The 23,223-nt window shown below is 46.6% G+C and overlaps 2 protein-coding genes across 2 annotated transcripts in view; both read right to left on the reverse strand.

Moving 5' to 3' along the window:
* CRIPT (CXXC repeat containing interactor of PDZ3 domain) overlaps window positions 1-23,223 on the reverse strand; it is an 86,627-nt gene that overhangs the window by 15,109 nt on the left and 48,295 nt on the right. The gene's annotated exons all lie outside the window — the stretch shown is intronic.
* LOC146821723 (uncharacterized) lies at window positions 16,660-22,240 on the reverse strand. The gene is made up of 2 exons (XM_085612757.1): window positions 22,189-22,240; window positions 16,660-17,812 (listed from the first exon to the last, which is right to left on the reverse strand). Exons 1-2 carry the CDS (start codon window positions 22,205-22,207, stop codon window positions 16,788-16,790), a joined length of 1,044 nt encoding a protein of 347 aa, XP_085468883.1. The 5' UTR covers window positions 22,208-22,240; the 3' UTR covers window positions 16,660-16,787.

A 23,223-nucleotide genomic window follows, 5' to 3' on the forward strand; every position in this document is an offset into this window, starting at 1 on the left:
ATAGGAAGAGCATATGCACCTTAGCACTGATCAGCAGTGGTAAGGTGCCCAGAGTCATAAAACAGCCAACAATAGGTCAGGAACAATACAGGAGGAAGACAAAAAGTTTAGGGATGACCCTGCAAAAAGGGCCAAGTCCAACACAACCCCCTTCCAGCCAAAACGCAGGGCAGACACCGTGATGGTCTTCCCTGCTTGGGGCGATAGAACAAGGACATGCCCCGCAACTGCAGGGGCAGACTCCAGTTCTACGCCAATCTGAACCTATTGGAATCCCTCTGTCCATACTCTCCGGGCCCACCAAGCCAATCCATGGGGAACCCTTCTCCTCACCTGTGGACACCACCTGTGCAGCACCTAACCTTAACTGGCCCACAGGTGTGTCCCAACAGACAGACAGCAAAATGCTACAGTGGCCACTGACAGTAGTCAGGGATGAGACCCAGGCCGTATGCCTCTCAGGGCTCCCAAACCTCTGTGGCACCAGGGAGCGGGGGGCAGTAGCCCCAGGTGCTTGGCACCCTTTGTCCATTCTCCCTCCTGTCAGGTCAGGTATGACATCCCGGCACTGACCCACCAGCCCCAGGCCTGTATCCGGCGGCTGGACCAAAGACTGGGGTGGCCTCTCCCACACCTGGTCCTCCTCCTTGGGGCTCTGTACCCTCCCACTTGGAGTGGTACCCCATTCCAGAATTGCCAGGGCACCTGGGGCAGGTGTCCTGCGCAATTCGCACACCAGTTCAGGGGTTCTATCCTGCAACTGGGCGTCCAGGTTAGGGGGGGGGGGGGGGGGACACCCTGAACCTGGCCCTCCAACCGAGGGTCTAAACCCTTCAGTTGAGCCGGGGTCAGAGGCGAGGACTCCCTCCCTCTGCACCCCCTTCCAGATGGCTGTACCCTCCCACCTGGAGTGGTACACCAAGAAGACAGACTGGTAGGGACACTGATTACAGATGTCCCTCCCTCCAGGTCAGACAACACCTGAACCTGGCTCTCCAGCCTAGGGTCTAAACCCTCAGGCTGCACCGGGGGTCAGAGGCGAGGACTCCCTCCCTCTGCACCCCCTTCCAGAGTACTGCACACTCCAAACTGGAGTGGTACCCCTAGAAGCAACCTGGGTCAGGACACTGATTACAGTTGTCCCACCCTCCAGGTCAGACAACACCTGACCCTGGCTTCCCAACCCTGGGCCCAACCCATGCGGTTGAACGCTCGCCTGGCGCACCAGGACTTCCCGGGGAGCACGCATGCACCCCCTGAGGGTGACACATAACTCATGTGTCGTGTGACAGTCTGCCTGGCGCTGATTTCCCGACCCCTGTCCATCTGACAGTGCATGAAGATCCCCCAGGACAGAAGTGGTGTCATCATGGTCATTCACTGGTGCCGCCGCCCTTCTGGCTGGCCCCTGACGCACTGGTTCTTCCACTGGGGACTCTTTCCCCCTCTCACCCCTCAATCTGGACTTCTGCACCCTCCCAACTGGAGCAGTACTGCCAGACACCAGAACTGATGGAGGCCTGCTTACAGACACTCCCCGTTCACCAGACTCTAGGGGATCCCGCACAACGGGCAGCCCCTCAGGACAGACTAGGCTCCCCACCTGGTGTTCCCTTAAAGAACCATCCAAGCTCTGAGACTGAGGTTGGGCACTACCGGAACATAACCCATTCTCACTCCTTCCCCTTAAAGACAGGACGTGAGGCCCAATACCCCTCTCACTACTACAGGACCTAGTTGGGCTACTCTGAGCCACTTCCACCACACTGGGTTTGAAGATACCTGGACAACTCCTCTTGGGATCATTCCCCGATGCCTTTCCAGACCCTCTGGACTCCACCAAAAGGTCTGCCTCCAATGTGAGCTCCCTGCGTTTAGAGAACTCACTCTCCCACAGGTGTTGGCATAGCTCTGGAAAACAGGGACTTACAATATGCTCTCCCACAATTGGATCACACAGCCCCCTAGCAGGGTTACCCAAACTATCCTTCACCTTACCATCCAGTGCCTCACACACATACTCCACACCACTCTCCTGAGACTGGCAAGACAGTATCTGACTGTGTCTGTCACACAACCCACACTCTTCTGGGCGGTCTTCACACGCACACACCAGATCTCAACCATGGGGGAATCCCTCCCACCACTAGGACTATGAACCCCTGTGCCAATTTCCCAATTTACCTCATGAACACTGCGCACCACTGGAGCTACCTCATATCCTTGAACCTCCTGGTGTAACTTAACCCCCTCCTTCAAGTCAGGCGCCACATCTCTGGGTGTGTGTACTACTCTCTCAGCACTAGAAAATTCACTATTGCTGCCACCATCTGAGCTGGATTCCTCCTCCCACTCAGCAAAGCTCAATCTCTGAGCTACACACATTTCTTGTTGCTGGGCTGAGACACTCATGGCCTCAAGCCTCTCAAGCTCCATATCAAATTTCCTCATTATCAAGTCATGCTCCATTTGCATTTTCTTTTCTTCCAGAGCCAGCTTTTTGCTTTCTAGCTCCAATTGGCTTTTTACTTTCAGCTCTGCCAACTTCATTTCATGATCCCTGGTGGCCGGTCTGTCTGCCAGCTCCTCTGGCGACAGGCCTCTGCCAAAACTATGAACGCTCTCTGCTGGTTTCAATGGTGTAACTTCCTCAGTTGCACCCCTTGATTCAATCCAGGCTTTCAGCGCCTTGTAGAGATCTGATTTGTTCTTGCATCCTGCATGTGGAACCTTTAGCTTCCTGCAGAAGTGCTTGAGTTCAGTTTTCTCGTAGCTATCCAGTTTTGACTCATCCCATTCAATTCCTACTATTTCAGAGGTTTCAGAGGTCGATTTCTCAATGCTGTTTGGGCCAGGCATGACTCCAAACACAAGGGATCTTCTTTCTTGGCAAGCAAAAGTCTGTGGCTCAAGCTACTGGACTGTCCTCGCTGTGCAATGGCTAGTAATCACTGCGCAGACACCAAAAATGCTAATCCGTAGATCCTCACCGCTGCCACCAATGTTAGAATCCGGGGTCTCTGGTTGGCGCAGGTATGCACTTGCGACAAGCAGGGACCCTTTCCTCTAAGTCAGGGCAAAGGATTACTCATGGAAAATAACCCCTGCTCACCCTCTAGGTAACGTAGTGCGAGCAGTCAGACTAAACTCCAGAGTACATAAGGTACATTTAGGGCATCCCACAATAACCACCAACCCACCACACAGAGACACAAGACTGTATTTATAAAAATAAAGCTCTTTATAGATAGACTTCTTCAAGCAGGCTTCAAAATAGTGTTTCACTTTTCAAATGCATTTTTTTGTTTTTGTTTATGCTCGTAAATACATACAAACTGGGGATGTACAATGTTTGACATTTCCGTGTTGTAAATTAGCGCTCCAATAGGCACATTTTTGTAGTCCACATGTCGCAGAAAAAACAAAGAAAATAAATAAATAATATAGCTTTTGTTAATTAAGTTAATTGATCCAGTCATTAAGTGGTCTCCAGATCTTGAGTCCCTTAGTTCTTCCTCTTTTCCCCTTTCGGGCATAAAGGGCCTTCTCTAAGTTGAAAACATGTAGCATACGCATTTTCCATTGTCCAAATGTAGGTGGTAGCGGATCTAGCCACGAGGAGGCAATACATAGTCTAAGTATTGACATAGCAATAAATAAAAACTCCTTGCAATTATCAACAGGTGTAGATACTCCGAGTAACATAAATTGGGGGGTTAACAGCAAATTTCTTTTCAAGACATGTTGCAGAAACGAAGTAACCTCCTGCCTTAATTTATCCAGAACCGGACATGTAGAGAAGATATGCACCAGATCTGCGCCCAAAATATTGCATCTGAAACAGTAGATACCCTCCACGCCCCCCCATTTAGCAATTTTAGAAGGGGTGATATAAAGATCAAAAAATGTCTTGTAGCATTGCGCCCTGAGGTTGGCTGTGAATAATACAGTGTTGGCCAAGACAACAGCTCTTTCCAGACCTGGGTCTGTAACCTCAAGCCTTTCCTGCCATTTTACAGTGTTTTTCGATATCATCTGGTACCCCTTCAAGAAATATCCTGTAAAGTTTTGAAATTGACAGAGGATCATTACTGGTGATAGCCCCCAGCAGAGGGATCATAGAGTAGCCGTTTATACCACCCCTTTTTTTAATAATAAAATCCCTTAGTTGTAGAAACTTGAAAAAATCTCTGTTACTGAGATTAAATCTATTTTTAATTATTTCAAATGTAGCTGGTTGATCCCCATCCAATAGGTCCGCAATACTGCGGAACCCCCCCTTTATCCACCTCCCAAAGTATCCGTCCAACAGTATTTGCGGAGATCTGGCTGTTATCCAAAAACGGAGTGTATCTGCTGAACCTGCCCATACAGAGTTTTTTTCTGACATGGGTCCAGTTTTTATATGCGGTTATCAAAATCTTGAATCAAGTTCGTTTTAAATAGCTAGGCTCGTATATTTTTTGCAAACATCCTCTGGCGCCCAAACCCATTAGAATCTCAAATATAGAGGGAACATCATTTGGGGTCAAAGTAACCTTATTATCTACTCGAAACATAGGCCAATGATATTTAAATTACGCCGCTAGGTAGTACAATCTAATGTTAGGTAATCCTAGTCCTCCTCTTTCAACTGGGAGTGTTAGAAAACAATTTGCGCGGAGCGTTTTTTTAAAAGACCAGATGAATCTCGCTATCTCACGCTCAATCTGTCGAAACCAAATATTATGTATTTCTAAGGGTATTGTGCGAAAAATGTATTATAATTTCAGCAGGACAATCATTTTGATCAGATTACATCTCCCTATAATAGATAATTTCAAATTGTCCCATCGACCCATATCTTTCTTAATTTTAGAAATTATAGGGATGAGGTTAGCGTCTACTATTTCCTTGGTTTGGGCCTTGACTCTGATCCCAAGGTATACCACCTCCTCAACTATTCTCTCATCTGTAGAGACCATATATTTATTTACTAAAATCTGAGTTTTTTTCCCTATTAAGCCTATACCCAGAGATTCTACCAAATTTCTCTGCCAGCATTTCAACTTCGACCAATGTATTAGATAATTCTGACGTAACAATAGCAACATCATCCGCGTATGCCAAAATTTTCGTAGCCGTATTATTCAGGATGAAGGGAGATATATTCTCAGAAGCCTCCAAGAGTCTAAGAAAAGGATCCATATATAATGCATATAACAGAGGCGAGGATGGACAGCCTTGTCTTGTCCCTCTTTCTATAGGAAAGGGTTCAGAAAGGCATCCCATAATCTGGACCTGAGCTAGAGGTTTATGGTAGAGAGCCTGGATTGCCCTAATAAAGCCTCCTCCTAGATTATTCGCTTCCAGACATTTCCACAAATAATTCCAAGAAACGCGGTCGAACGCCTTTTCTGCGTCTAGGAAGGCAGCCGCTAAAGGAAGTTTTAAGACATCAGAAGCATCCAATAATGTGATAAGCCTCCTTATATGATCCTCTGTCCCCCTTCCCTGAATAAATCCATGCTGCCATCGGGAGACCAGTTGCTGCATAACTCTATTAAGGCAGGAGGCAAAAATCTTAGAGTATAATTTGGCATCACTATTTAGAAGCGTAATTGGTCTATAGGAACCCATATTTAACGGGTCTTTCTCTTTCTTAAAGAATATTACAATATTTGCCGATCCCCAAGACAGCGGTGGAGCATCTCCCCCCTTAACGGTATTAAAAAGAGCAAGAAGCTCCCTTCCTATCTCCTTACAGAAAGTTTTATAGAATTCTAATGGTATGGCATCCATGCCAGTAGCTTTAGCCGACGGTAGATCGTATAGCGCCTTCTGAAGTTCTTCATATGAGATTTCTGTATACAGGGCCCTATAATAGTCTTTAAAAGAGTCTCTAATTTCACTCTCATCAGAGATTATGTCGCCATTCATATTTTTTATTTGGTTTATGTGTCGAGCAGATATATGTTGCCTAGTCTTAACTGCAAGTAGTCGCCCGACCGCTTCGCTGTATTCATAGCATTCTTGCTTTCTAGCTAAATATGTACCTGCTAACTTGCTTAAATACAGATCACTTAGGGCTAATTTAGTCACTGAGATTAAATCCAAGATTCCCGTTAGTTCGATTTTATCTCTCACTTTTGCTATTAATTCTGTTTCCAGCTGAGAGAGCTTCTGATAGTAACTCTTGACTTGCGAGATATATTTCTTCCAGGCCTTGACTGTATCCCAGACAACCCCTGGAGATGCAGTGCCCTTATTAATGCTAAAAAATTCCCCTATCCTACTTCTCATATAATTTCTATAGTCTTGGTCTAGGAGGATAGCCCTTTCAAATGTCCATTTTTTATGTATATTTGCCACACCATCTAGAGGAAATTGAAACACCAGAGGGTTATGATCTGATAGAACCCTAGGGTATAGTTCGATTTTTCCTTCCTTTAGTAATAATGGGGAGACTAAAAAATAATCTAGCCTGGCAAATTTTTGATAGGGTGCTGAGTAGTAAGTGAATCCTGGATCCAGGCCCCTTAATTTAGGCCAAACATCGATAAGTCCCAGATCAGATATCAAATAGTTTAATGCCTTACGTGTTTGCGGTTTACGTTCTACAGTTACAGTACTGCCCACATTTTTATCTCCATTTACATTTAAATCCCCACATAGAACATAGGGCACTGGCCAGGATGGAAGCTCTGTTGATGCATATCTCAGAACTGATGGATCGTCTAATACCGAAGAATATATTGAGCCTTAAGTAAACACTCCCGATCCACATTTAATAGTCATTAAGGTCCATCTTCCCAGTCTATCCGCAGTTTTTCTATCACATGTAATACCGCAATTTCTACATAGCACGGCAACACCCTTTGTCCTACAGTCCTGAGTGGTATGGACAAGTCTTTTAAGCCCCAGGGTATCTAATAAGTTATTGTCTTTACTAGCTATATGTGTCTCTTGCAGACATACCAGGTCTATATCAAGGAATTTGAGGTCTTCTTGGAGCTTTCTTCTTTTATTCTGATCATTAAGTCCGCATATATTAATAGAGGCTATACGAATATGAGATCTAGCCATTATTTGCTGATATTATCTCCCTCGGTTTTGTCTTGCTCTCTGGAATGATTTTTTAAATTTCTGACCTTCATTGTTTAATGACTTACTAAGAACAGTAATCCCCTTGAAATTAAAATTCAAATAGCAGAAATAACACGCAGAGAAGAAACACATATCCATCCCCAGCTGTACAAAACTTACAATACTTCTATCATCTGTGCCGAAAACGAGCCATTTTTTCCCAACCCCCGCACCCTCCCCCTCCTACCCCCCCTGACAAGACCCCCGAGTGCCCGATCCCTCCCTCTCCCTTTAAGTGAGGCAAAAGGACCATAGGTCCCTAGTGATGTGGAGCCGGGGGGACTCCCCTGCAGATGCCCCCCCAAAAAAAGAAAATAATAAACATAACCAATACACACCAGCACATATATGATAACGCTGGAGTTGGTTAGTCTAAGCAAAAAAATATAAAGATAAGTAGCATCAGAGCATCAGAGCGTAAAAAGCCCCACATAGTTATAAAGCCTAGGCCACCGAAACTCCTATATTGTATTTAGAAACTCTTTGGCCTGTATTTCAGATGAAAAAAATAATATTTGGCCCTGATACAAAACTTTTAGCTTTGCGGGATTAAGCAGGACAATTTGTGCGCCCTTCGCCTGTAACAGTGGCATCAGCGAGCGAAGCTGCCACCTTCGCTCAACGGTAGCCTGACAGAAATCTGGCCTAACAAAGAATTCTTGACCCTTTCCTTTTCTCTTACGATTAGGTCTAGCTGCATCAAAAACCGCTTCTCGTGCCAAGAAATTATTGAAAGAGATCAAGATGGCGCGGGGGTCGCACATTATCTTGATTTAACTGTTGTCGCATCTTGAAAGGGAACCGATGAGCTCTTTGTATTTCAATCTTCCAATCCCAGTTCTTTAGATCGGGGAATGCTTCCATGAACAATTCTACAACAAATTGACGAACATCTGAAGTTTCTAGGCCCTCAGGTATACCAAGAATGCGAAGGTTATTCCTTCTCATTCGATTTTCCAAGAGACCTCATCCTTCTGATTTTCAGCATCTCTGTAATCCCTCTCTGTGCGCTTAATTCGTCCTCCAGTTTTGGAATCCGCTCTTTGGCTTCGCATGTTCTAGCCGCTATATCTGCGCAGGTTTTAGCCACTCTTTTAATTGAATTTTGCAGTTTGCGGCAGGCACTTTGGGCCCGTAAGCTTTCCGCCCTGGTCTCTGCTCTATGTGCCACAATAAGCTGAAAAATGGAGTGTAGAGTGACTTCCTTGGGGGGTTCATGCTCCCCACCAAGGCTCAGATTATCGTCCCTTTCTCTGGTTACTGCACCAGCGTTATTGCCGGAAAACGAATAGTCCCAGGACAGTGACTCCTGTATATCACTTACAGACGGCTCTCCCAAAATCCCATGTACCTTGACTTTCCGGGTTGTATCAGGCCCAAGCCTGAGCGGTGTCTTTTCACCTAATTGACTGTCTTCTTCAAAAGAACCGGTACTATCGCTATCATCTCCAAGCCCTTCTTTACCCAGACTGCCCTCTTCTGATGACGATGGGTAGGACATCGAATAGAATTTGTCCCCTGTTTCCAGCTCCTTGAAGTTATCCAGTCCTCCATCCATTAAGACCCCCATAGGTGCGCCTCTATCCAGAGTAATTGTGCCACTTCCATTACTGCAGGTAATTTTCTTGCATGTAGTCCCAGGATCGACTGATAAGACTACAGGACCCATACTTCCGCTGCAACGCTCACTAGCGTCCCGAGCTAGACCATGGTTCCCACCTTGTTCTTCCAGGGATGAGGCAGTTCCAGGATCGGTGGTCGAAATAGAGGCTGCATCTCGCCCTGCTAAGTCGGGTAAGGGGTAATCTACCTGCATAGTAGCTGATTTCTTTCCGTTTTTAGCACTCGGCGCTTTAAAAGAGGATGAGTGCCCTGTTTAGTACGAACAGGTTCAGGCGTCCCCTCTTTTACTCCGACCTTCGATGCAGCAGTTGCCGGCAACTTCTTTGAATTCTTCGCCGGGTTGTTAGTACTTACACCAGATTGCCGAGACTTAGCATTCCTGGGGGGAGCTTTCGGGGCCATATCGATTAGCACCGACACCGCCGCATAGCTCACTAACCGCCGATCTCGGAACGTCGTGAAGTTTCTAGTCAGGGAACGTAGTTCGGCTGGTGAGAGCAGCGCCAGAGCATTCCGGTCTGTTTTGCTGGTGTGTTTTCATGAAGGTTCAACTAGGAGACATTAGCAGCAGCAGGGGAGCCCGTTGCGTCCAGCTCACTCGGCTGGCTGACCAGCCGCCATCTTGCTTCAAAATACAGTGTTTCACTTTTCAAGAGGGTTCCAGTTACTTGTACTCAATGCTCCATGAGGCCACATTTCTTAAAAGGCAATTTGGGGGCAATATTCACTTTCTTGAGGTCTGTGCGCGTAGGAATGTCTTTCGTACGGTTCGTCGGGCCGTACACTCTTCGGGACGCTTCCTGCGATTGCTCACGCTTCCCGCGTGCGACCAGCTCACTCGGCTGGCTGACCAGCCGCCATCTTGCTTCAAAATACAGAGTTTCACTTTTCAAGAGGGTTCCAGTTACTTGTACTCAATGTTCCATGAGGCCACAGTTCTTAAAAGGCAATTTGGGGGCAATATTCACTTTCTTGAGGTCTGTGCTTCCCGCGTGAATCGGTGTACGCTGTACGGACCATACAGGCAAAGGTACGTGCCGAACACCCAGGGCCGCTTCCCCTGCACTTCCTCACGCTTCCCGCTGGAGTCAGAGTACGGGACAGCCAGTCCGGGCCGCACAATGGGAGTACGCGTCATACGGTGGGAAGTACGCGTCGTACAGGGGCACACAGTACCTTATTCTTTTGCGGGGAGTTCGCGGCGGCCTCAGCAGTTCTCAGAGGGGCGTCCCGCGTCGCGTTGCAGTCCCGCTTGGTCAGAGGACGGCGATGCTTCGTGGGGCGCCTCAGGACTTCCACAGCTCACCTCGAGGGGGGAAGCAAGAGGGGCGGCTCAGGGGTGATTTTCAGCGCGCAGCGCTGTCGGCATCGGCCAGAAGGGATGAACTTGCGTGTCATTGCTCCTCACGGTGGTCTCCACGGCTCGGGGCCACAGAGGCTCGATGTTTGGACGCAGGCAGTCTTTCCTCACGTTGCGAGCTCCGGCTCGAGGTGTGGCAGCAGTTCGCTTTGATCAGGCCAGGCAGGGTAGGCCGTCACGGTGCTCACAGCAGCAGAGACGGGCAGAGGTCACGTTGCTCGGCGAGATGGGGGCACACAGGTTCTCTGGGGTCAGCGTTCGCAATCCACCCACAGCAGCTTCCTTTCTTCCAGGGAGGGGTAGCGTCCACTGTTCCTGGGGCGCAGTTCAGGGGGCAAGTTCACCAGCAAGGCCTTGGAGACTGTTCACACAGCACAAGTTGATTTAAAAGTCTCTCTCAGTCTTTTCCTCTCCTTCTTGCAGCAAGGCACCCACCACAGGCCAGTCTCTCAGGCTAAGAGACAGTACTCGTCCATGCAGCTTTCCCAGGTCCTTCTCTTCAGGCAGAGTTTCTTCTTGGCGTAAACAGGATCTGATTTCTTAGGAGCAGGGCTCCTTCTTTTATACACAGTTTCTTTTGTTCTTTGTCGCCAGGGGGCCTGTGCCTGGCTCAGTCCGGTTTTGGAGCACTTTGTTGTGGTGACTCTGCTCTTTCCTTTCAGTGCACAGGGCAGAGACATCACCCGCTCCACAGGGGGCGGAGCCAGCATTGTGGTGGCAGAGCACAGGTCTATTCAGAGTCAAGGTGTACTCCTCCCACCCATCCTGGTGTAATCTCTCTACCCACCACCTGGCAGCCAGCCTGTCTCCTGGAATTCCCCAGCCCTGCCCCTCACTGAAACTAGGCAGCACACACACACAAAGCAGAGGCGGACTGAAATGGCTAAGCAAGTAAATACTAACTTTCTAAAAGTAGTATTTACAAACACAGGATATTAAAATAAACTTTACTAAAAGAAGTATTTTATTATTCTGAGATCAGGCATACTAAACTTGACTTTCTACCATGCTCTCTGAGTCCGCTGGGATTATAGAGTGTAATAATTCCAGCAGCCCATTCTGGCTTATGGAGAGCAGGTAGCCTTCAATAGTGAAAAACGAAAATGGCTGTAATTCACTATTAGGACATGCCACACACATCAGGGCATGTCCCACCTTATGCCTACAATGCACCCTGCCCTTGGGCCTACCAGAGGGGTGACTAATATGTAGTTAAGGGAAGGTTTAGGGCCTGGCAAGTAGGTGCACTTGCGCAGTCAGCATGACAGTACCAGACTGCACGCAGGTTCTGCAATGGCAGACCTAGACACATTTTACTAGGCCGCTTCTGTGGGTAGCACAACCAGTGCTGCAAGCCCACCAGCAGCATTTGTATTTACAAGCCCTGGCACTCCTGGTGCACTTTACTAGGGGCTGATAGTAAACCAAATAAGCCAAACATGGAAACCAATCAACATTTTACCATAGGGAGAGCATATGCACCTTAGCACTGATCAGCAGTGGTAAGGTGCCCAGAGCCATAAAACAGCCAACAACAGGTCAGAAAAAATACAGGAGGAAGGCAAAAAGTTTATGGATGACCCTGCAAAAAGGGCCAAGTCCAACAGAACTCATTTACCAGAAACCAAAGATAGACTACTTCCCTATCCTCTCATCACATCACAGGGTAATGTGAACTTTTTACTAGGGACTCTAAATGGTCACGGGTCATTTATTGTGCTCTATAAATGAAAGATTGCAATGGTGAATTCTCAGGATGGGCAGAAAGTGGATGTAGAATGTTGTGTGACCTGTTTCACAGGGGAAATATCAAGGACCTTATTCAATTTATTTTTCGGTGAGTCACTGGTCCTTAGCTCTTGTGAACAAATTGGCAACTACTAGACTACTAACGGGATGAAAGAAGCTGTTTACTACCTACCTAAAAGTCTTATCTGTAACATTTATGCAATGCATAAATGCAAACTAGCAGAGGAGGGAATGACTCTGAATGGGCCTATGTGAGAAGGTGTTCTCAGATCCTGGGAAGCCCTATTCCCATGGCACACAAGCCCAACATTACTTTCCTTTATAAGAGTGCACAAAACAGGTGATCAATGTACAAGCTCATGATGCTGTGGCGTGTATCACCTGAATAAAACAGGGGTCCTCACTGAGCCCTACGCTTTTCAATATATATATATATGATATCGCTGGCGGGCCTAATAAAATCCTACGGTTTTTAGTTAACCTCGTACGCGGACAACACCCAAATAGTGTTATCATTTAAAGATGGCGAAGAAAAAGAAACGGAAGCGCGCTTTCATGACTGTATGAAGGAGATAGCTGGATGGATGGCATCGAATTGCTTAAAATTAAATCCCACCAAAACCGATATCATTGTCTTTGGAAATAATCCCCATGTTTGGACACCTGACTGTTGGCCAGCAGATTTGGGCAATTGCCCCTCCCCGACGCTGAAAGCCAAGAATTTGGGGGTAACAGTTGACAGTAGATTGACATTTAGTGATCATATAAGTACCGTGGTATCCGCTTGCTTCCTGATATTACGAATTCTAAGGAAAATGAAACCTTACCTTTCAGAAGGAAATTTCGGGACAGTGGTCACGGTACTCGTTTTGTCAAGATTGGACTACTGCAATGGTATTTTTCTGAACGCCCAAAAACAACTTATCAAAAGGCTGCAGATCGCTCAAAATGCTGCAGCCAGGCTGCTGTCAGGCACTCCCAAATTTGTCTCAGTGAAAAAAGAACTAACCAAGCTACATTGGCTTCCGGTGAAGCATAGAGTTTGCTTTAAGGCCTTATGTACAGCTTTTAAGGCCCTTAATGGTATAGGCCCAGACCACTTGAAGAATAAGTTCAAGTGGTATGTTCCCAGTACGACGCTTCGGTCTACTGGAGCAAAAAAGGTCTTAACCCCATCTGTTAAAAAGACCAGTTGGGGAAGCAGGAGTTTTATTGCATGTACATCTAAGGCTTGGAATGATCTGCCATTCCATCTGAGGAATGCCTCCAATTACCTTCTTTTTAGGAAGGGATTGAAGACCTGGTTGTTTACCCAATGACCCTCTCTCCATTTCGGTTAGGCAGTACATAGCGCCAGGACACCCCAGGGTAACCGCTGCCCTCTACAAATCGTACTAACATAACATAACCTGTATGGGACAAGAGACAGGCTGTGTTGGAGAGGTTGTGGACAGAAAGGATATGTAATGCAAGTGAGGTGGCCATGCCCAAGGCTAGAATTGTTTGGGAAAGAGATACTCCGCCACATTGGGGGGCGATGGGTTACCCACTGAAGCCAAATGCCTGACTAATATTTTTGGTCTTCGACCTGTAGGGGCATTTAACATGCCAAAAAGCAGATTGGAGACTAATTATGAGCATGCTCCCGGCCACAAAGCAAATTTTGGAGCTGAGAAGTCCCCAGTCGCCCAAAAGATGTAGCAGTGGGTGGGTAATCATTGGATGATGGTCGCTATGGAGAAGTTACCATGTTATGACAGTCAGTAGCATAAAAACTTCCTTTCTGTAAACCAAAGCACTGACTATGTTTTATGTTTACCATAGAAACTTGATGATTTCTCCGAGAATGTTTTAAACTCAAAATGGAATAAAATTTGGCTGGCAAAAAATTCTAGAAAAAAGACTCATGCACACATATCGAAATTGAAACTGTTTATTTACCATGACAAAAGTGGGCGGGTGAAATAAAATAGTTATTTACCTACAGGAGTAGTTTTACAGCTTGAAGACTTTATGAATTCACATGCTGCACAAAATTCTGCCACCTAAAGGTTGGGTCCTGAGTTGTCTCAGTTTCTTATTTTTTTAAGTGGGAGTCATCGTTGACTATTTCGTGCTATACCCTCCTTCAATGAAGGACAACCTGGAAATCTCAGTGAATGGTACCCACATTCAGATTCCTTTCTCTGACGTCATTCTCTCTTTAGTGGCTTCCATTGTGTTTGAATTATTTCTTCTCCTTTCTGTTTCAAATTCCACACTTGTTTCTTGGAGGAGGTGAAAAGGTCACATGTGAGTCTTCAAGATGCAAAACTACTCCTACAGCGAAGTAACAATTTCGTTTTGCAGCATGACTCTTTCTGTGTTCACATGGTGTGCACAGACTATGTACCAGTGTTCATGTCCAGCATTACATTGGGTGGGGAACGAGTTCATATTTGTGAACAAGTGTTTCAGTAATTTTTTAACCACCTGCTCCTCTTTGCTAGCTTGGATGTATACACAGTAGTGTTTGGATAAGATGTTTATGGAGGACCATATGGCTGCCAGGAAGAAGATGTTGATTGAAACATTGTTTATGATGGCGAGTGTTTATGATGGCGAGTGTTGCTCCCGTATCTTGTGGATTGCACCCTTGGCGTTTCCTTTACTGTCAGCCCTGAGTGTCATTTTTGCATTGTCTGCACTTTCAACTTAGCAGTCCATTTTGAAATTGGCAACCCTCTCATTGCTGGCTTAAAGGAAACCAAGAATTGTCTTCCGGATCATTTTGGTTTCCTATATGTAGCACATTACAACCTTCTGACGTCCAGTGTGTGTGGAGGGCGCGTTCTGCAAGTGACATTGGTTGCTAAAAGAAAGCTGGTTCCTGTATTGCCTGATCGATAAGGAGATTAAACTACCTTCCATAGTGCTTGGTTCTCATTACTATCCTTTCCTTGTGGATTTGAAAATATGGTTCCTGTACTGTAAGTGCCTGGAGTTCACTCACTCTGTGCAAGGATGTGAAGGCAACAAGAAAGGCTCTATTCATGGTGACGAATTACAGATCTCTGCTGTGCATGGGTTGAAAGAGTGACTGCATAAATAGGGGTAAATAGTATATTTAGATTCCACATAGGTGTGGGTGGTGCTATGGGTGGTGCCATTCTTTTTGCCCCCTCGAGTAATCTCTTGACCGCTGGTGTTTGGAAAAAAGTTTACCTAGGACACCTCTTGTGTATGCCAAAATGGCTGTTAGGTAAACTTTTAGGGCCTCATGTAGGTAGATAAATACCGGTCGGTAACGGCCGAAATTTGGTAAATATGCCGTTACCGACCGGTATTTAGACAAGTGAGATGTAGGAGGCCAAAAACCAGTTTTCGGTAAATATGAAGCGGTAAATACCGATTCATAATTACCGAATACATATTTACCGATTCGGTAAATATGAATCGGTAAATATGAAGTGGTAAATATGAAGTGGTAAAACTGAAAATGACATGTAAGAAAAATCGCTAATTAAGAAATCCATGAAATTCGGTAATTAAGAGTCGGTAATTAACACTGAGTGAAAGCAGGTGGTAACCATCAACAGACCATATAAGCAATCCCAAAATGCAACAGCGTGGACAACATGGCCGCTCTGTATGTCATTGCAAGGCGCCTACGTCTACAGGCAGCAGGTCTGAGGATATGGAGACGGGAGGAACGCATCTACAGACAGCGCATCACACTCTTCCAACTGACTGATGCAGAGATACATGAAAGGTACAGGCTACACCCCCAAACCATCATGGACCTGATAAGGGACCTGCACTCACTCCTGGACCAGCCAACAAGAAGGGCGCATGCCATACCACCACATGTGCAGGTGCTCTGCAGCCTACATCTACTGGCATCTGGCAGTTATCAGGTGGTGATAGCTGCGGTGGGTGGTGTATCCCAGAGTTGCCTGTCCCGTTTCTTCAGGAAGTTCCTGGATGCCATGATGCAGAGAATGCACCACTACATCAGCTTCCCAAACACACAGGCTGAACTGCAGAAAACTAAAACTGACTTTTATCACATGGCACAGTTCCCCCATGTCATTGGCTGTATTGATGGCACACACATCCCAATCTGCCCACCAGCTGACACAGAGCACATCTACAGGAACAGAAAGTCCACCCACTCCATCAATGTGCAGGTGATCTGTGATGCAGGGAACATCATCACTGATATTGTAGCGAAGTTTCCTGGGAGCACCCACGACTCTTACATCTTCCAGAACAGTGGGATCTACACACGACTGATTGCCGGAGAATTTGGAGAGGGATACCTGCTAGGTAAGTAACAGTGACGCCCCATGAAACCTGCAAATCATAGTGTATAGAGGCATGTGACTGATGGTTCCCTTTTACTCACCTAGGCGACAGTGCATATGCCTGCCGGTCATTCATCCTCACTTCCTACCTACACCCATCAACCCAGAGTGAGACGATACAACGTGGCACATAAATCTACACGCAATGTGGTGGAGCGCACGTTTGGACTACTGAAAAGCAGGTTCCGCTGCCTCCACAAGAGCGGAGGCGCACGCCAGTACACACCGATCAACTGCTGCAAGATCATTGCAACTTGTGCAATGCTGCACAACCTTGCCACGAAGAGAGGTACAGATGTGGAACTAACAGATTTTGAGGACAACGAGGAAGAGTCAGGCCAGCCAGAGGGCAACGCAGCTGGAGTGCCAACTGCAATAGATGGGAGAGAGAGACGGGCAGAGATCACATGCAACTATTTCTGAGTAAGTAAGGGGACACAGCCAGTTGTGGTATGTCATGACGTAGTTTTAATGCGGCACTACGCCATGAAAACAAGATCAAGCCAATCTGGCAACATAGCATATTTACAAGGAGTAAGTCCAGGGTTACGTCACCCATTGGGAATTGGCTACGCAGGGCTGCATCAATGTTTGCGCATACGCGCTGCAGTGTGGGATGGCACGGATTGAGCATCCTCACTACAGCCAACCCCAAGCCGCCTGCTGCTCCTGCGTGCTTCTGGGACGGGGGGTGTGATGCTGCTCCTGCTGCTGGAGTCGATGCTCTCCGCAGCATCCCCTGCAGCAGTTGTCGCCGCCTGACTTGTTAATAGCACCTCTAGTGCACTTATCACCTGCACCATCCCCCGAGACACGTCGCTGCAGCAGTGTGTCAGGCCCTCCTGCATCGACACAGAGCGCCGGCCGAGTAGAGAAGTGGCAGTTGCCAGACGGTTGAGTGCCCTGGTGTTATTGTCCCTCCTCTGCCGTTCCCGGCGCCGTGCATCTATGTCAGCATCTAATTTGCTGCACAACTGCTGGATTGACTGGGACATGTCCCGAATGCCCGCTGCCATTGCGCTGATGTTATTGTCCATGTTGACAAATGTAGATTTCATGAACCGCATATGCCTCTGGACTGACATGACTGCCTTTGTTTGCAGGCGCTGTTGTTTTAACATTTGGCCCTCGAGCCCCGAGAAGACACCATGGCTGTCAATGTTTGCTGGTGGACTCTGGACACGCGACCTGCGGCGCCCTCTTGCACCCGTCTGTGCTGACTGTGAGGTGTAGGGCACAGTGGCATGGTTCCCATCCTGGGGCATAGTAATTTGCTCAGGGCCCCTGCTGTCGTCAGACGAGGTGTCTAAGGCTCGCAGCCTGGCGGCAGGACGCCTCCTCATTCTCACACCTGCAGGCGGTGATGTGGCCGGTGACTCAAACATGAGTGGCGATGCTGGCTCTGGGTGAGGTGATGCTGGCTCCAGTTGAGGTGAGGCTGGCTCTGGTTGAGGTGAGGCTGGCTCTGGTTGAGGCGAGGCTGCCTGTGTTAGTGGTGCGGCTGCCTGTGGCACTGCTCCCTGGGCTGAACTTGTGCTGGCCAGAGCTGATCTGTGTGGCCGGTGTGCCCTCTCTCCTGCAGCATGTCCTGTCCTGCGTGATGTCACATCTGTGGACAGAAATGCAACATCGGCTCAGTGTCCCTGAAGGGCTGCATTGCAAGCATCACAATAAATCATGCTACACTCTAAATTTGTCCTCTGCCTCCTTGTGGCTAATGTGTGTAACATGCCTGGTTGTCCTGTGCTATTTACTTCATGGTTGGGGTTTCCCTGACTACATCTCCCAGAATGCATTGCCTGTCTGCACTAACACATGGACTGGAGTGGGATACTCATTTCACAATGGGGGATGTGGGATAGGGGTAGGGGGGGCTACATTGCTGTGCATTCGTCTTACCTTGTTGGGTGGCGGCTCTGGCAGAGCTGTCAGCATCCCCAAGACCCACGACGCTCTCATTCTCGATTGTGGCCCCCACCAGCTCCTCCAGTTCGGTGAGGGCAGGTGCCCTGTTGGTTCCACCTCCAGTCTGGCTGGCCTCCTTCTGGATTTCCCCCATCTTCCTCTTGGTTACAATCCTCAGGTCATACCAGCGCTTTTTGAGGACCTCTATGTCCCTGTGGGACACTCCCACAGCATTGACCTGCGCCTGGATGGCCAGCCAAATATTGCGCTTTTCAGCCTCAGGCACTTGCAGGGACTGCCTCCCAAACAGCTTCTGGTGCTGCTTCACCACCTCCTCCACCAGCACCTGGAGTTCCTTGGGGCTGAATTTCAGCTTCCTCCTCCTTTCCCCTCCATCTCTCTGTGTCCTCTGGCTGGACATGATGTTTTTTTGATGCACAAACAGGCACTGGCTCCCTGCCTCTACTCTGCACTCCAAGCCTCTCCAGGGTCTGTTAATTGTGTGCACCTGCCTGGGTGTGGCCACTTCCTGGTTGGGTGGGGTGTGGTTGCACAGGATTGGCTGTTTCATCAAGTCATGTGATTTTTTTCTCGATTCGGTATTTACCGAATCGGTAAATACCACATCGGTATTTACCGATTCGGTAAATTCCGATTCTTGATTACCGAATGTTACCGATTCGGTAATTATTACCGAATTTTTACCTACATATAACTTACCGATTCGGTACGGCTCGGTATTTAAGAATCGGTAATTTTTATTTACCTACATGAGGCCCCTAGTGTGGCATAGGTGAATCCCTCGTTTAGCAGGTATGTTCGATATTTTAGGGCTGTGGTGTCCCGGCACTAAATTTTATTTCTTTGGGGCACCACTTTTGAAATATGTTCCATTTTTTGGAGCACCATTTTCTTCTTGTTGGTCTCTTTGAGTTCTGATTTTGGTCTCCTTGATTCCATTAGTACTTCCATGGTTCTTCGTGGGTGCTTCAAATGTCTGAATTCTATGTCTTCGGGAGCTATACCGCTAAACTGAGTGTTTTTGATTCCAGGTGAAGCACCTTGCCTTTCTGTATGAGTATTTTTGGTTGCGTCAATAGTGGCATAGTGGCATGACACTGCCGTGTGATAGTTCCACTAGGTAGGAACCATACTTATCAGGATGAGGATCATGGATTCTTGTTTACACTTTTCCATCACTAGGAAAAACAAGGGGTCATTGGAAAAGCGTATGCATGTTTACCTGACCACTCTATTGATATGGCTTTCCCCAGTGACGGATGCATTGAGCATCTAGATGCATAGTTTTGGCATTTTGCATTTTCTTGGGAAGCAAATAGATCCAGGTGTGGGGTTCCCCAGGTTTAAAAGATCCTATTATCTGTGGCTCTAGCTTCTTCTCTTGTGAAGTGCTTTTTTCCTGCTTAGCCTGCCTCTGGGTTTCCTACCTCTGGCAGGTGGACTGTCACTTTTGTTATGTCCTTCTGTATTGCCCAGGTTGATATGTCAAGTGAGAGGCTGAACAGTGCTGGGATTTTGTCCCCCCATGACTGGTGAGGTAGAATACATTGGAAGTGTTGTCCGTTGTACTACTTTTCCTTTGATTTGTGACTCGAACGTGCCGAGGGCTAGGAAGACATTCTGGAGTTCTAAAACATTAATATGCCCTACTACATCCCCTAGGCTCCAGAGGCCCCAGATGTTCAGCTTGTTCATATGCGCTCCCCACCCTTGGGAGATGCTTATGTTGTCATAGTAACAGTGGGAGTTGGTTGTTTGGAGGGTCTGCCTACTGTGATGTTCCTGAAGTTTTACCATTGCATCTCCTTATGTACTTTTATCTGTTACAACCACTCAATCCTCCGAATGCCTTTGACAAGTATTTCCGTAGCCAATCCAGGATTGGTTTTATGTGGAGTCTGGTATTTGGTATGAGTGGTATGCATAATGCCATCATGCCCATCAGCCTCCCCACCATTGGCTGGTATGACTGCCCTTACTATCCAGTCTTCCAGGTAGGCGGAGATGTGGATACCTTTTCTTCTCAGATACACAGGCACTGAGGCTAGGCATTTTATGAACACTCTGGGTGCGGACTTTATCCCGAAATGGAATACAGTGAACTGGTAGTGTACTTTGTATACCATTAATCTCAGGGACTTTTAGTGCCTGTTCTTCAAAGGTACATGTACATCTTTGAGGTATATTGGTGTGATGACATAACCTTCTGTAGATTTAACATTTGGAACCATTGCGTTTTCAATTAGGTATTGAGGACATGGAGGACCAAGATGGGTCGCAGTAACTGGTCTGGTTTTGGTACCGGAAGGTAGAGTATACTCCTTTTCCCCTTTGTTCTACTGGAACTTTTTCTTTAGATTTTTTTCCATAATAAATCTGCTACTTCCAGTCTTAGGTTTATTAGATCCCCTTTGCTGTGGAGTCTTGTCTCTGGCTTGATGTTGAGTGGTGATTTTAGGAGCGCTTTACAATAAAACGGATGACGTTGAGTTTCCTTTTGCCGCAGGTAATGTGCCATTCCCAGAGAAATAATCTAATTCTGTCCCCTACTGGTGTTAAATGCCAGGGGTAGAGGGGGCTCCACTTCTGAGCCACTTATTGGTATGTCCAGCCCCTATTGGTGCCGACCGTCTTCCATGCGCCATCCCTCGAAAGGGAAGCCGTTGTGTGCTGGTGTATCGCCAATGTGTTGCAGTGCTGTGACTGGGTTGCTGCGCTTTAAAGGGTACATGCTGTCTCGCCGGCTAAGACCCTCCTTTTGGGGTCATTCTTTTCCTTGGGGTGGCACCCCCCTGAATTGGCCTCTGAACGGCAGTGCCCCCATGGACTTTGCGGATTTGTTGTCCTTTTTCATCCTTTGCAGTGACTTGTTTGCTTCTGGGCAAAACAGACGTTTACCTTTAAAGAACATGCTCACAACTGCAATCTGCACCTCTTATTTGAAGCCTGACACATGTAGAAAGGTGTGCCTCTTAAGAATGGTTCCAGTACAAAGATGTCTGCCACACCCAGGGCTGTTCAGCATGTGATGCTGATACTTTTCCCTTCCTAGACAATGGTTTCTGGTATTGCCCTGGGAGATATTGCAGCAGGCTTTCCATCTCCTCCCGCTGTTGTTGGCCATAACGATTGAGGAGTGTGTTGGAATTTGCAATCCTCTACTGGACCGTGGCTGAGCATTCTATCTTTTTGCCAACTATCTCCACCTGCTCACTCTCCTTGTCGGGTGGCGGCCTCAGTTCTGCCGAAAACATTGCCCTGTTTAGTGGCGTCGACACTATGACAGAGTTGGCGCCAACAGTACACCGGATGAATGCGTGGTCCTGGGTTGAGTGTCGATATTTTTTCTCAACCCTTTGGTTACCTGCATTTGCTGTGGCTGGCTCCCGAAAGGCTTCTCTCTGGTCCAACATACTTGGTAAGATTGGCACAAACTGACTACTTAGTTGAAAAAGCAATAGTGTTTCTGATTCTGCCTGCAACTCTTCCACGTCTACGCAGCAGGTATATGCAGCCCTTTTAACCACCTACTAGACTAAGATGTAGTTGAGCTGTAGGTGTCGATTCACGCTGCTAGAAATAAAGTCAGCATCAAATTTCATGCCATCCTGCCTAATCAGTCTTCCTTGTAAACCTCTAGGATCCCATCATCATTTTCCTCCACCAGCTCTGGTGATTGCAGGCAGCTCCAACTCTTGCTCCTCAATCGCTTCCATTTTGTTTCCTCCTAAAGTTGTCATGGGATTCCATAGTTCTTCCAGGAATAGTCTAAACTCCTTTCTACAGAGCAGAGCCGCCAATTTGACCTCGAGCTGCCTTTTTACTTTTAAACCTTGAGCACTCTCTGTTCAGTGTTGACCACTACATTTTTTCTTTTACGAGTCGAGGGTTTTGACTTGAGGGCCTCATTTGCCACCCTGCAATCTCGAACCTTTACACTTATTGTTTATTGTAAAGTATAATTTCTCACATTATCAAAATGCTTATTTTGAAAACAAGAAACGAAAAAACTTCATATAATGGGGTTCATGGGAATATGATGAACATTAAAAAAATTACCAATACAAATATTCTTCATATTTAACAAGGCTTCTCTTGAGAAGATGTGCGTGCCCAATGCATTTCGGGAAGAAGATCCCTTCTTCAGGGGCCACTGTAAAAAAATATCAAAGAATATACTCATTTAAATGAGCTCCAATATACATAAAGGGAGTGCTTATACAAATGCACTAGTAATGTTATTGCAACACGTTGAAACTCAAATATTGTCCCAAAACAATTGCGTATCTGAATGCTTACTCAAAGCTGAAACACATCTATTGACACATACCTACAACCACCGTGATGAAATTAAAAACGATACTTGCACCTGGGTGCCAAATGTGTTCAACGTGCTTTAAGACTTAAATTTGACGAATATACGGCTTTTGAAAGAAAGATGTAGAATAAAGTGCAACTACCGAACAGGTGCTAAAGATACAAGTTTTATTAGACAAAGAGAAAGCTGAATGAAAAAAGGACAGGAATGGTTATATCGGAAAAAGTTCTCAGTGAATAATGTGGTGTTCCAGCATGCTGTTAGAGTAGCAAACTCAATAGCTGACCAAAACAGGATGAAAGAAATGTGAAATGACAACTTACTCAGTATAATGAAACTCAATGCAAGTCTCTGTAAATATATAGATTTAGAAATCGGCCCGTAAAATGACCAATATAGAAATTGAACTATCAATGAAAGAACTCTGAAGTGTAACTAGTAGTTCAAAATAGATTAGTAGTTCAATGCAATGCTACCTTGTGATTGGTGCTCTAAGGAAAAATGTGTTGTCCTTACACGTAAAAAATACCAAATATGCTGGGTAAAGTCCCTGCAAAATGATAAAAAACAGTAGGCTGATATATATGGGGCTACACTAGTGGCCTGTTTGAGCTTAAAAAAAAAAAAATCGAAAGGATTCTTACCTTCGTTAAGCGCAGTCAGTGTCTACATGCGGTGATTCGCGGATTACGAGAACAGCATAAAGTGCAGGTAAATAGCGTTCGAGGAACAGAAATGAAAACAGGACTAATCAAATGCGATGGTAATTCTGCACG

This window comes from Triturus cristatus, chromosome 6, assembly GCF_964204655.1.
Source record: "Triturus cristatus chromosome 6, aTriCri1.1, whole genome shotgun sequence".
Classification (NCBI taxonomy): Eukaryota; Metazoa; Chordata; class Amphibia; order Caudata; family Salamandridae; genus Triturus; species Triturus cristatus.